The sequence below is a fragment of the Gekko japonicus genome, unplaced genomic scaffold, assembly GCF_001447785.1.
Source record: "Gekko japonicus isolate JY-2015 unplaced genomic scaffold, Gekko_japonicus_V1.1 scaffold150, whole genome shotgun sequence".
Lineage (NCBI taxonomy): Eukaryota > Metazoa > Chordata > Lepidosauria > Squamata > Gekkonidae > Gekko > Gekko japonicus.
Window position 1 is genome coordinate 1,770,847 of NW_015160839.1, and position 12,434 is coordinate 1,783,280.

General features: G+C 52.7%; 1 protein-coding gene across 1 annotated transcript; it reads right to left on the reverse strand.

The window, feature by feature from the left end:
- Window positions 1–11,492, reverse strand: SNX1 (sorting nexin 1; the record flags this gene model as incomplete). The annotated part of the gene is made up of 5 exons (XM_015418730.1): window positions 1–465; window positions 1,896–1,967; window positions 3,816–3,896; window positions 8,155–8,298; window positions 11,287–11,492. Coding segments are annotated over 5 exons (554 nt in total), but the record flags the coding sequence as incomplete, so codon positions are not given.
- Between the last annotated feature and the right edge of the window lie 942 nt (window positions 11,493–12,434).

The window sequence follows — 12,434 nt, forward strand, 5'->3', positions numbered from 1 at the left end:
CGCCGTGCCCTGATTTTTAAGTTTTATTATACATTCTTCATGGCGTGGCAAGGGGGTCACGGGAAGCTTTCCCCGGGCCCCAGACCAAAGTCAGAAAAATACACGTTAGACCTCTGCCTCAGCTCGGCTACCTACGGCAGGGCCTGGAGGCTTTTCTTTTCAAGCAGGAAAACTAGTTTCTCTTCAAATAGGAAAATAGATATATTTATATGTGTGCGCATATGAACCTAGACAGGAGGGGGGAAAATATACAGTTAGAAGAGTTACTAGCTGGGAAAGCCGCTCTTTCAGCGGGGACTGAGTCTATCGGCTCCGAGGAGGGCAGGGGGGGGGGGGATCCGTCTGAAAGGCCAAGGAGGTATAATGTAGTCAAGGCAGTCTGTCCGGGGAGGGGAGACGTTTGCTCAATCTTGGTTAAGAGATGGCCTTGGCCTCCGGCAGGAACGCATCCCAGTACTTGACCAGCTGCAGAGAACACACAAGGGAGAGAGGAAGGGGAAATTAGCAAGAACGGCAGAAACCCCCCCCCCCTTTCACGGCCGCTTTCCTAGGAGGAGGAAGCCCTTGAGGACACACTTCCTCTGCCTGTTTGGTCTCCAGGTTTGATCTCTGGGCCCCTCCAATTCAAGGGAGCTCAAGTCGCCTTGCCCTGGATAGCCCAGGATAGCCCGATCTCATCAGACCTCAGGAGCTAAGCAGGGCCGGCCTTGGTCAGTCTTTGGCAGGGGAATCCACCAAGGAATGACACAAGAGGCAGGCAACAGCAAACCACCTCTGAATGCCTCTCGCCTTGAGAAGCTCACTGGGTCATGATAAATCAGCACGTTGCAAGAGAGACCTTTTCTTCTATGATACCGATGGGGAATTGCTGCCAGGCGGAGTAGACAGTTCTGAGCCAGACAGACCAGCGACGGAGCTCCGTCCTGAAAGAGGCAGCCTCACAGACTCAGGAGTTGAGTTCAGGTTGTTCCTGCCTCCGCCAAAGGCTGTGGCTCCGTGGCAGAGCACCGGCTCGGCGCACCGAAGGTCCCAGGTCCAACCCTGGGCCTCTCCAGTTAAAAAGGAGCATCTCAAGGGGGTGGTGTTCAGTGTTCCCTCTAAGCTGAGTTACTGTGAGCTAGCTCACAGTTTTTTAGCCTCTGGCTCTCACATTTTTGCCTTGGCTCAGGAAGGAGGGCTCCAGAGCAAACTGATTTATGCAGCAGCCAAATCACTCGTTCACAACTTCAATGCCAGTAGCTCACAAAGTAGAATTTTTGCTCACAAGACTCCACAGCTTAAAGGGAACATTGGTGGTGTTTGCCCTGACCCGGATAGCCCAGGCAAACCCGATCTCGTCAGATCTTGAAGCTAAGCAGGGCCGACCTGGCAAGAACTTGGAAGGGCGACCTCCAAGGAAGACCAGGGCTGGGACACGGAGGCAGGCAATCTAGCCACCTCTCTGAAATGTAGCCCCACTAGGGGTTGCCAGAAGTCACCACGACTTCCAGGCTCGCAAGCACACACACAGACGGCACAGAGGTGTTGGGGAAAGACCGTTCGCTGCCAGAGACCCCGGGCAGCTGCTGCCTAGAGCAGACGATACTGGGCTAGAAGGGCCAGGGGTCTGACCTCCAAGACAGCATCACATGTTCGTACTCGCTTGTGCCTTCCTGGGCAGAATCAGACCGATGCCTTGTGTAAGGGAGGGCCGGAGCCAGTCTCTCTCGCCCCGGGCAGGGCTACCCCGCTGGACAGCCCACCAGTGCAGGCCGACACCCATGGCTGATCGGGACATCTGTGGGCCCTGTGCCTGACAAGCAGCTAGTGGGCATTTCACTGGGACGCGCTGGTTTCCGAGGCCTCTCCAGAGTCCACAAGGGAGGAAAAGCACACCTCGTGGTTTGCTGGCTCACCTGCTGCTGTGAATGCAAGAGGGTCTCCAGGTACTTGGTCACGTTGGTCCGGAAGTCCTTTGTTTTCTCTCTCTGAGAAAAAAAAAAGGGGGGAGGATACATTAAAAAATGCAAGAGCCGATTGGTGCCTTTCCACTGGGAAACAACGACATGGCAGGAGCCCAGCAGTCCCCCTCCTCCATCTGTACAGCTGCATTCGAGTTTGATCCATCGACACAATCCCGTGCCACAATATGCAGTAGCCCTCTATCGATCACACAGAGGAAAAGAACCTCCTTACTTCTATTTGTGCAGCTAAAACCACAATAGCATCCACTCGGAAATCCAACAGTAAACTAAACACAAACCTCTGGTACAAAAAACTATGGAATCTTTATATAATGGAAAAAAATCTCTGACACTTTGAAACAAAGCAAAATCTAAAGGTGAACATAATGATATTGCATGTATACGGTCTCCTATACTAGCACATCTAACTACTAAAGAAGCAGTACCTGATGTAATGAACACGCTACACCTTTGGTAACACTCACAAAATGTATCAATGATGTACTGTATGAAATGTATGGAAATGATCAGTATCATTCTTCAGATTAGTGTATATAGAACAGACTGTACACACTCGCTTATTCTGTAAAACCTTGTTGTAGATGGAAATTGAATAAACTTTATTGAAAAGAGAGAGAAAAGCCAAATTAGCTCTGGAAAGGGCCCTCCCCCTGCCTTTTACTGACAGAAACCAAGGCCTGAAAACTGGCAATACTGTTGTGGTTGCCTGACAACACCCACAATGGCTACTGAGAGGGCATTCAGTTCTTAAAGCTACAAATGCCGCTCATATTGTTTGGGGAGGTTAACCCACAATGGGGTTTGTTTATTTTAAGATCTCAGGGGGCGGGGTTTGGCAAACCTGGGACAAGAAAAAGTTTAATATACGTCTGCTCTGATTGGATTAAGTATTCTATAAATATATAATGTTTGTATAATGTGATTTATTAAGTATTTGAATTTATTTTGAAAAGTTATATTATCTTGTTATGTTTATATGTTGTGTTTTTGAATTGTTGTATCGAAAAATAATAAAAGATTTATTTAAAAAATGATGTACTGTACGAAATGTATGGAAACGATTGGTATCATTCTTCAGATTAGTGTCTATAGAGCAGACTAAACACTCGCTTATTCTGTAAAATCTTGTTGTAGATGGAAATTGAATAAACTTTATTGGGGGGGGAAGCCCTCAAGCTGCTGCAACGATCGCTGAGCCATCGATCCCTGTTCTGCAGCCACACCTCCAGCTGTGCTAGGAGAGGTCCGTGGTGGAATTTGAAAGCAGATGCCTGCCTAGTCTTTTGTCACACTGGCGGGAGAGACCCCGTGCCAGAGAGGTGGGTCTGCAACGGATGCCGGGGGTTCGTGTGGAAGCGTGCGCTCCTGGTCAAACCGTGGAACATTTCCTTTGATGGTGCAGCTCTGCCCGCATCCTGGCAAACAGGAGGGGAGGCCGACGCCAGCCTTGGCGCGAAGGGGTCACGAGCAATGCCCCCTCTAAGCTGTGGAGCCTTGTGAGCAAAAATTCTACTTTGTGAGCTGCTGGCATTAAAGTGGTGAGTGAGCGATTTGACTAGTGCATAAATCAGTTTGCCCTGGAGCTATCCTGCCTGAGCTAAGACAAAATAGTGTGAGCCGGAAGCTAAAAAATGGTGAGCTAACTCACACTAGCTCAGCTTAGGGGGAACACTGGTCACGAGAACGGTATACTCCCGTCCAGTGCAGTCTGTGGAACACTCCCACCTTCCCAGCAGCAACGGGAGATAATCTGCAGTCTGGCCCACCAGCGCCACGTTTCACGACGCAAGCAGTCCCTCCCCCCGACCTCTGGCCAAGCGGCCGCTGTCTCAGACGTGAACCGTGTCATACCTCGAACCGCAGCACCTCTTTGCGGAGAACCGCTGAGATCCGCTCAAACTCCCGTTCGTACTGCGTCACTCGCGATTCCCACTGGAAAAGAGAAGCAATTGTGAAGAGAGACCAGTGTTCCCTCTAAGCTGAGTTAGTGTGAGCCAGCTCAGCTTTTTATAGCCTCCGGCTCACACATTTTTATCTCGGCTCAGGATGGGGCTCCAGAGCAAACATATTTAGGCAGTAGCCAAATGGCTCACAACTTTAATGCCGGTCGCTCACAAAGTACAATTTTTGCTCACAAGACTCCACAACTTAAGAGGGGTGAAGGTGTGCTTGCCACTTTTCTCAGGCACTTTTTGCCCCAAAAGCCTCATCATGACTGGCAAAGGCTTATCCTGTGCGCAGGTGAATCCTCTACCAGAAGCTCTAAAGTTATTACAAAGCGCAGGAAGCCTGATAAAACCGCTTTCCTTCTGGAGCGGGGAATTGCAGAGGCCAGTTCCAGAGTGCCGCAGCCCTTCTGTGCCTTGTGCGGCTTATCAGGACAGCACAGCCACAGACACCACGGAGAGAGAACTGCTCTCACTGCCTGGGACTGCAGGGCGGTGGGCAAGCTGCACTCGGCGACCTGCAACCCTGCCAGACACAGCTCTGCAAAAACCTCCACTACCGAAGCATCCCACAGATCTGTTTTAAAAACAGTGAGTTGGAAAGATACCCTAACCTGGATATCCCCAGGTAGCCCAATTTTGTCAGCTCTTGGAAGCCAAGCAGGGTGAGCCACGGTTTGGACTTGGACGGGAGACCACCAAGGAAGTCCAGGGTCGCTATGCGGAGGCAGGCCATGGCCAACCACCTCTGAACGCCTCTTGCCTTGAAAACCCGACAGGGTTGCCATAGGTCAGCTGTGACTTGCCAGCAGGGGTCATTTCATAGACAAAAAGCTCATTAGCATATGCCACATCCCCTGGCATCACCGGATGTGAGTCAGAAGGCTCCACTGGACTGTTTTGGATTGCTAACTATTGGGGGGGGGGGGGACTTGCCAGCAAAAAAAGAGTTGGAAAGATAGCCCCAGTGAGGGGTCTGGAGACCAGGTCCTATGAGGAAAGGTTGAAGGAGCTGGGTATGTTTAGCCTGGAGAGGAGATGACTGAGGGGGGATATGATCACCATCCTCGGGTACTTGAAGGGCTGTCATATGGAGGATGGTGTGGAGTTGTTTTCTGTGGCCCCAGAAGGTTGGACCAAAACCAACGGGTTGAAATTAAATCAGAAGAGTTTTTGGCTAAACATCAGGAAGAAGCTCCTGACAGTTAGAGCGATTCCTCAGTGGAACAGGCTTCCTCGGGAGGTGGTGGGCTCTCCTTCTTTGGAGGTTTTCCAACAGAGGCTAGATGGCCATCTGACAGCAGTGCTGGATTCTGTGAACTTGGGCAGATCACAATAAGGGAGGTCAGGGAGGGTTGCCTCAGTGCTTGGTTCTCGTGGCCCATTCTTACACGTCCAGGGAAATGCGGAGATCGCCATTTGGGGTCAGGCAGCAATTTTTCTCCAGGCCATTTTGGCCAGGGATCTTGGAGGGTTTTTGCCATCTTCTGGGCATGGAGCAGGGGTCACTGGCTGTGTGTGGAGGATATTTGTGAATTTCCTCCATTGTGCAGTGGGTTGGACTAGATGACCCTGGAGGTCCCTTCCAACTCTATGATTATAGGAACCCTACCCCCCCCCCCCCAGGGTCCCTGAGCCACCTATTGGCCCAGCCTAGATCTCCACTCCTTGGTGACTTGGCAATGCTCCCTCTAAGCTATGGAGTCTTGTGAGTAAAAATTCCACTTTGGGAGCTACTGGAATTAAAGTTGTGAGCAGGTGATTTGGCTACTGCATAGTCTGCTCTGGAGCCATCTTTCCTGAGCTAAGACAAAAATGCGTGAGCTGGAAGCTAAAAAACTGAGCTAGCTCACACTAACTCAGCTTAGAGGGAACACTGTACCCCCGGCAAAAGCAACATTTAGCACAAACTTCCAACCCTTTCAGAACAGCAACAACAAAGGAAGCTACTTAAACAGCAAGGCGTGCATGCAGAAATACAAGTGGTCTGGCTAGATCGGTCTGTAACTGGGACTGGACAGATTCGTGGAGAAGTCCAGCAGTGGCTACCAGTGTTCCCTCTAAGCTGAGCTAGTGTGAGCTACCTCACAGTTTTTTAGCCTCCGGCTCACACATTTTTGTCTTGGCTCAGGAAGGAGGGCTCCAGAGCAAACTAATTTATGCAGCAGCCAAATTGCTTGCTCACAACTTTAATGCCGGCAGCTCACAAGACTCCACAGCTTACAGGGAACATTGGTGGCTACTAGCCATGGTGTGACTCAGGGGAACCTCCACATTCAGGGGCAGAAAACCTTTGAGTACCAGTGCTGGGAGGCAACATCAGGGGGAGGCCTCTGCCCCTATTCGCTGTTGGGCTGGCCTCCGCCGGTACTGTGCAAGACAGGATGCTGGACGACATGGACTACTTGTCTGACCCAGCAGGGCTGTCCTTGTGCAACCGATGTCCGGTGCGTGTTTGCAGAGTTCACACAAAAGGCAGAGTATGAAGGCAGCGGCATTGGCCCCCACCCTCGCAGGGCCCCCCCCCACTCCGGCTTCCGATCACTGGCAACAGTGCACCTGGGTGTTTTTATCTGACCATCTGAATGGTCACTAGCCATTAAGAGTGCACCCAAGTGTTTAACCCTTCAAGTGTCTTGTGTGCAACCAATTCTTTAGGAATGATTTAAAGCAACGCTTCTCCTGTACTTGTCCGCGTCCAGTACATTTTGATCCCACCAGTGATACCGACGGACAGCTCCTTTCTTGTATTTTATCCTCACAACCACCCTGTGAGGCAGCACAGGCTGAGGGGGAGCGACCGGGTCGGAGAGCCTTGCAGCAGATCCCAGCCTGACAATCTCCTGAGCTGTAGAAAAGAGCAAGAGTCCAGGAGCACCTGGAAGACTAGCAGAATTCATGGCAGGGGAGGAGCTTTCCTGAGTCCCTGCTCACTTCTTCAGGTCTGAAAAGAGCAAGAGTCTGGGAGCACCTGAAAGACTAACAGACGTCATGGCAGGGGAGGAGCTTTCCTGAGTCGCTGCTCACTTCTTTAGATCTGAAAAGAGCAAGAGTCCGGGAACACCTGGAAGACTAAGAAAGACTAACAGAATTCATGGCAGGAGAGGACCTTTCCTGAGTCGCTGCTCACTTCTTCAGGTCTTTATCAATCTCCTGAGCAGTCAGCCAATTTTGATTAAGTTCCAGCATTTCAGAGAACCCTCGACGGCTCGTCTTTCCATACGCCCCGCTTCTTGTGCCCCGTCTCCCAATAATTTCCTCAAACAAAAGCCCCCCCTCCTGTGCCTCTCTTCTTGAGGGAGAAACCCCACCCACCACCCCAATCATTCAGCGGCCCTTTTCTCTTCTCCGTCTTTGCAGCAGCGTTTGAGACAGAGACTGTGGTGCATTTACACGCTCAGAATACGCTCTCGGGCTGTCCTTGTGCTCCTGTCCTCTCCAACAGTTGATATCCATTTTCCCTTTCGCCACCGTTGCATATCTTTACACCGACGTTCATTTCAGTGAACAGCTGAAGAAAGGAGCAGTGACCTATGGAAGCTCCGACCCTGCCACAGATTCTGTTAGTCTTTCAGGTGCTACCGGACTCTTGCTCTTTTCAGAGCTGAAGGAGTGAGCCGTGACCCTGGACCAACGTTCCCTCTAAGCTGTGGAGTCTTGTGAGCAAAAATCCTACTTGGTGAGCTACTGGCATTAAGGTTGTGAGCGAGTGACTTGGCTACTGCATAAGTTAGGTTGCTCTGGAGCCATCCCTTCCTGAGCTAAGACAAAACCGTGTGAGCTGGAGGCTAAAAAACTGTGAGCTAGCTCACACTAACTCAGCTTAGAGGGAACACTGCCCTGGACAGCTCCTCCCCTGCCACAAACTTTGTTAGTCTTTAAGGCGCTACCAGACTCTTGCTCTTTTCAGATCTGAAGAAGTGAGCCGTGACTCACGAAAGCTCCTCCCCTGCCACAAACGATGTTAGTCTTTAGGGTACTTTTAAGGTGCTATGGAACTCCTGTTCATTTTACTGTGAGTGAGACTCCGGAATTGTTACAGTGGGGGAAAATGCGGCTCCCCCCACCCCACCCCAAGCACTCCAGCAGTGCTTCCCCATTTCCCCAGGAAGCTGCCCACTACGGACCGCTCCTTTTCCTGAAGTAAACCCGAGCGACTGGCGTCAGGACGCTGAGGCTCGCCTCTCCCGGTTCCCCCACGCAGGCAGACTCTTGCCTGGCCTGGGCTTGTGCTTCTGGCTCACCTCTGAGATCTCCTCCTTGGCTTGCTGAAGCTTGTCGGGTTTATTGGCCCACAGCAGCCTGGCCTCCGCTTCCCGTTTCTTTTGCAGCATGATCTGGCCATCCTGCCAGCGCTGCCAGCCCTTCATTCGCTGGTCAAAGGCACCCTGTGGGGAAGGAGGGAGGAAAGGGCACAGATCAGAAGCCGCCCCCCCCCCTTGCTAGTTTATTTTTGTTTATTTTATTTATTTATTTTTGGGATTTATATCCCGCCCTACCCATACGGCCCAGGGCGGCAAACAAGCGGCAAACGCCGGACATAAAACATAAATCACATTAAAACCTCAATAAATACAGACTAAAAAGGTGCTCTACAGATCATTTCAAAAATTCATTTTAAAAGTTCATTTTAAGTTCAAGACGGTCGATGCAAAATGGGGGAGGGCCTGATGCGCATCTGGGGCAGTGATGCTCTGTGTTCTTGGTGCTGGGGGGGGCAAAGTGGGAGGGCTTCTGGCCCCACTGGTGGACATCCCGATGGCACCTGGGTTTGGGCCACTGAGTGACGCAGTGTTGGACTGGATGGGCCATTGGTCTGATCCAGCATGGCTTCTTTTATGCTCTTATGTCTGGGGCAGTGGTGCTCTGTCTTCTTGATGCTTGGGGAGGGGGGAACAGTGGGAGGGCTTCTGGAGTTCTGGCCCCACTGGTGGACCCCTTGATGGTACCTGGGTTTTGGTCACTGTGTGATGCAGTGTTGGACTGGATGGGCTATTGGCCTGATCCAGCATGGCTTCTTTTATGCTCTTAGGTCTGGGACAGTGGTGCTCTGTCTTCTTGGTGTTTGTGGGGGTGGCAACAGTGGGAGGGCTTCTGGAGTTCTGACCCCACTGGTGGACATCCCGATGGCACCTGGGTTTTGGCCACTGTGTGATGCAGTGTTGGACTGGATGGGCCATTGGCCTGATCCAGCATGGCTTCCCTTATGTTCTCACGTCTGAGGCAGTGATGCTCTGTCTTCTTGGTGCTGGGGGGGCAACAGTGGGAGGGCTTCTGGAGTTCTGACCCCACCGGTGGACCTCCTGATGGCACCAGGGTTTTGGCCACTGTGTGATGCACTGTTGGACTGGATGGGCCATTGGCCTGATGCAGCGTGGCTTCCCTTATGTTCTCACGTCGGAGGCAGTGATGCCTTTTAACAGGGCAAGAGGCTCTCCAAAGCTTCTTTTATAGGAGAGAGAGAGAGAGACTCCCAAAGGCAGCCTCTCACATTGTGGCACATCACAACTGCAGACAAAATACAAGGCTAGTTTCAGGTTCGGAGAAATCTCAGGGAAACGATACGTGAAATTCAGGTTTGGTTACAAGGAGATTTTTAATAAAGCATCAGACTTACAGAAACTTGCAGGCTAGGCTTCCATCAGCTGGGCCTCGAGCGCGTGCACACACACAGCAAAGCTTGCCTGAATCCGAGAGCGCATGCACAGCTAAAACTACGTATCTTATACCCTGTGCTGGCTACTTGTCAAATAACCAACTAAGCCACCTTGCACCTGGCGTCCGGTGGGAGGGAAGACACAACCCAGGCCTTTGAAGATAAGGGCTGCTAACGAGCATCGGGGGGGGGGGATTCCCTTGGGAGCGGCCGATATCCATTCTTCCACAAGACTCAGGGCAACTCAGCGTCAGTGCTGTGGCAAAGACGGAGTCACGCAGGCCAGACTCCCAGTCCGGCAGCAAAGTTGAAGCTGCTCTGGGGGGCCCCACTGTGGAGAAAAGGAGGACTCAGTCCGGCTGCTGGAAGTCAGCGAGGGCAGGCACAGGGCTCTGCAACTATCCTGCAGGGGGAGACATGGAGGTTACAGCTTCAGACGAGCAGGTAACCTCCAGGAGAGAGCTGCAACCTCCAGGAGACTCTGCCGTCTGCGGCAGCAGAGAGGAAAGTAAGTCACCCGGTGCAGTGCTGCTCTGGAACGCGGCAGAAGAAAAAGAAACCAAGGGACGGGCCGCAGCTCAGTGATGGAGGATATGCTTGGCATGCAGAAGGTCCCGCATTCAATCCCCAGCATCTCCAGTTAAAGGACCTGGCAGGGGGTGATGTGGAAGACCTCTGCCTGAGTCCCTGAAGAGCTGCTGAAGAGTCCCTGAAGTGGTGGCGGCTACAAGCATGGACGGCTTCAAAAGGGAATTAGATAAGCATATGGAGCAGAGGTCCATTAGTGGCTATTAGCCACAAGGTATAGATAGGAGCTCTCAGTCTGGGGCAAGTGATGCTCTGTGTTCTTGGTGCTTGGGAGGAGGGGGCAACAGTGGGAGGGCTTCTAATGTCCTGGCCCCACTGGTGGACCTCCTGATGGCACCTGGTATTTCTGGCCACTGTGTGACAGAGTGTTGGACTGGATGGGCCTTTGGCCTGATCCAACATTGGCATCTCTTATGTTCTTATGCTGCCAGTGTGAATAGGCAATGCTGACCTTGGTGGACGGAGGGTCTGGATCCCTATGAGGCAGGTGTGTGCGACAGGACCAAGGCAGCAACGGGGTGCCAGCGTCCAAGGCTGGCTACGCAAGCAGCTCAAGTCGGGGACAGTGACACTGCCAGAAAAAAGGTCCAGCAGATCGGCTATCACAGGCTGGAGATCTGGAGCCCAGGGGGTGCAGTGTAAATTTCAAGACAGCAGAGCATGGAGCAGTTTTGGCCACCACGGGTAGGCTGTTACACTGGGGCCGTTTGTCCAGCCCGCGGTTGCAGAATGATGACAGCCTTTTGCACCAAAAGGAGCTGCGGTGCCTCAAGTGGTTAAGACGCTGAACTGCAGGCTGTGGAAGGTCGGTAGTTCAGCAGTTTGAGACCCGAGTGTGCCGCATGACGGAGTGAGCTCCCGTCTCTAGTTCCAGCTCCTGCCAACCTAGCAGTTCAAAAGCAAGAAATTGCAAGTATCCAAGTCAGTATCGCCCACTCAGACCGGCAGCGGCTCTCCAACGTCTCATCAGGCAGAGGTCTTTCACATCACTTACTGCCTAGTCAACTGGAGATGCCGGGGCTTGAGCCTGGGACCTTCTGTGTGCCGGGCAGATGCTCCGCCGCCACTGAGCCACGGCCCCTCCCCTACTCAGTGTGCCCGAAAAGGCAGGCGACACGCGGAGAACACTCACCCTGACGACCGAGAGGAGGCGGATGTAGTCGCTCAGCAGCTCGGCCAGGAGGAAGAAGTCGCTGTTGGCTTGCTCCAGGTGCAGCTGCTCGATCTTCTCCTCCACCTCCGCCAGCTGGGAGAGCGCCCGGGACAGGGCCGTGTTGTCCTCGGAGCTCCCCAGCATGGCCAGGCTCTTGGCAAACTGGGCCGTATTCACCGACAGCTCTGGAGGGGAGGGGAGAGACACGGGAAGGGGAGCGTCAGCACAGCCAGAGAGCCGCTAGGGAGGGGCAGTGCGTGAGACACAGAAACCGGGCAGGAAGGGGGGGGGGACTCAGCACACAGGATCTTTCCCGGGCCTGTTCTGATAGCCAGGTTCTGGAAACCCCCCCCCCCCCAATGTTCCTGTGGTCGAGCAAAGGAGTGGCCAACGGAGGCGGAAGGAAAGGCAGGATAGATGTGTTTCCCCGTAGAGATGCAACGATTTATGCCGTCAACGGCCTGCATTTCTCAGGCAAGAATGTGCGTCAGGACGGAATGGGTTTGTTTGTTTGTTTATTTATTAAGCTTATGTCCCACCCTATCCCACAACATATAAAGGATAAAGCAATAAACATATAACCAAAACCCGATTTAAAACAAACGGAACGAGATCGCAACTAAAATGAAGACAACAGCTCCAGAGCAGTCCCCAGTGCCTCCCGCAGGATGTTAGTTAGTCAGACAGTAAGTTACGGTGAGCAGGGAAGGCCAAGATGGTTGAACGTCCACCGCCTCAGCCAAAGGCCTGCTGGAACAGCTGCGTTTTAGAGGGTCCCGCGGTGCCGTGATCTCAGGCGGGAGCGTGTTCCACCGGGCCGAGGCCGAGGCAGAAAAGGCCCTGGCCCTCGTTGAGGCTAAGCGGACGTTTTTTGAGCCAGGGACTACCAGTAGATTGTTATCTGCAGAGCGCAAGGCTCTCTGGGGCACATATGGGGAGAGACGGTCCTGTAGGTCTGACACAATCGGACCCCTTGTGAACATGGCACTTCATGAGATCTACAACTGGCCTTGCACCGTGGCACCTAGATGTAGCAGGAGACTGAGGAAGCCACAGGAAACTCTGAAGGCGGGGGCCCTGATTTCGCAGTCCTGGGGAGACGGCTGTCCCATGGGGTCACTGGCAGC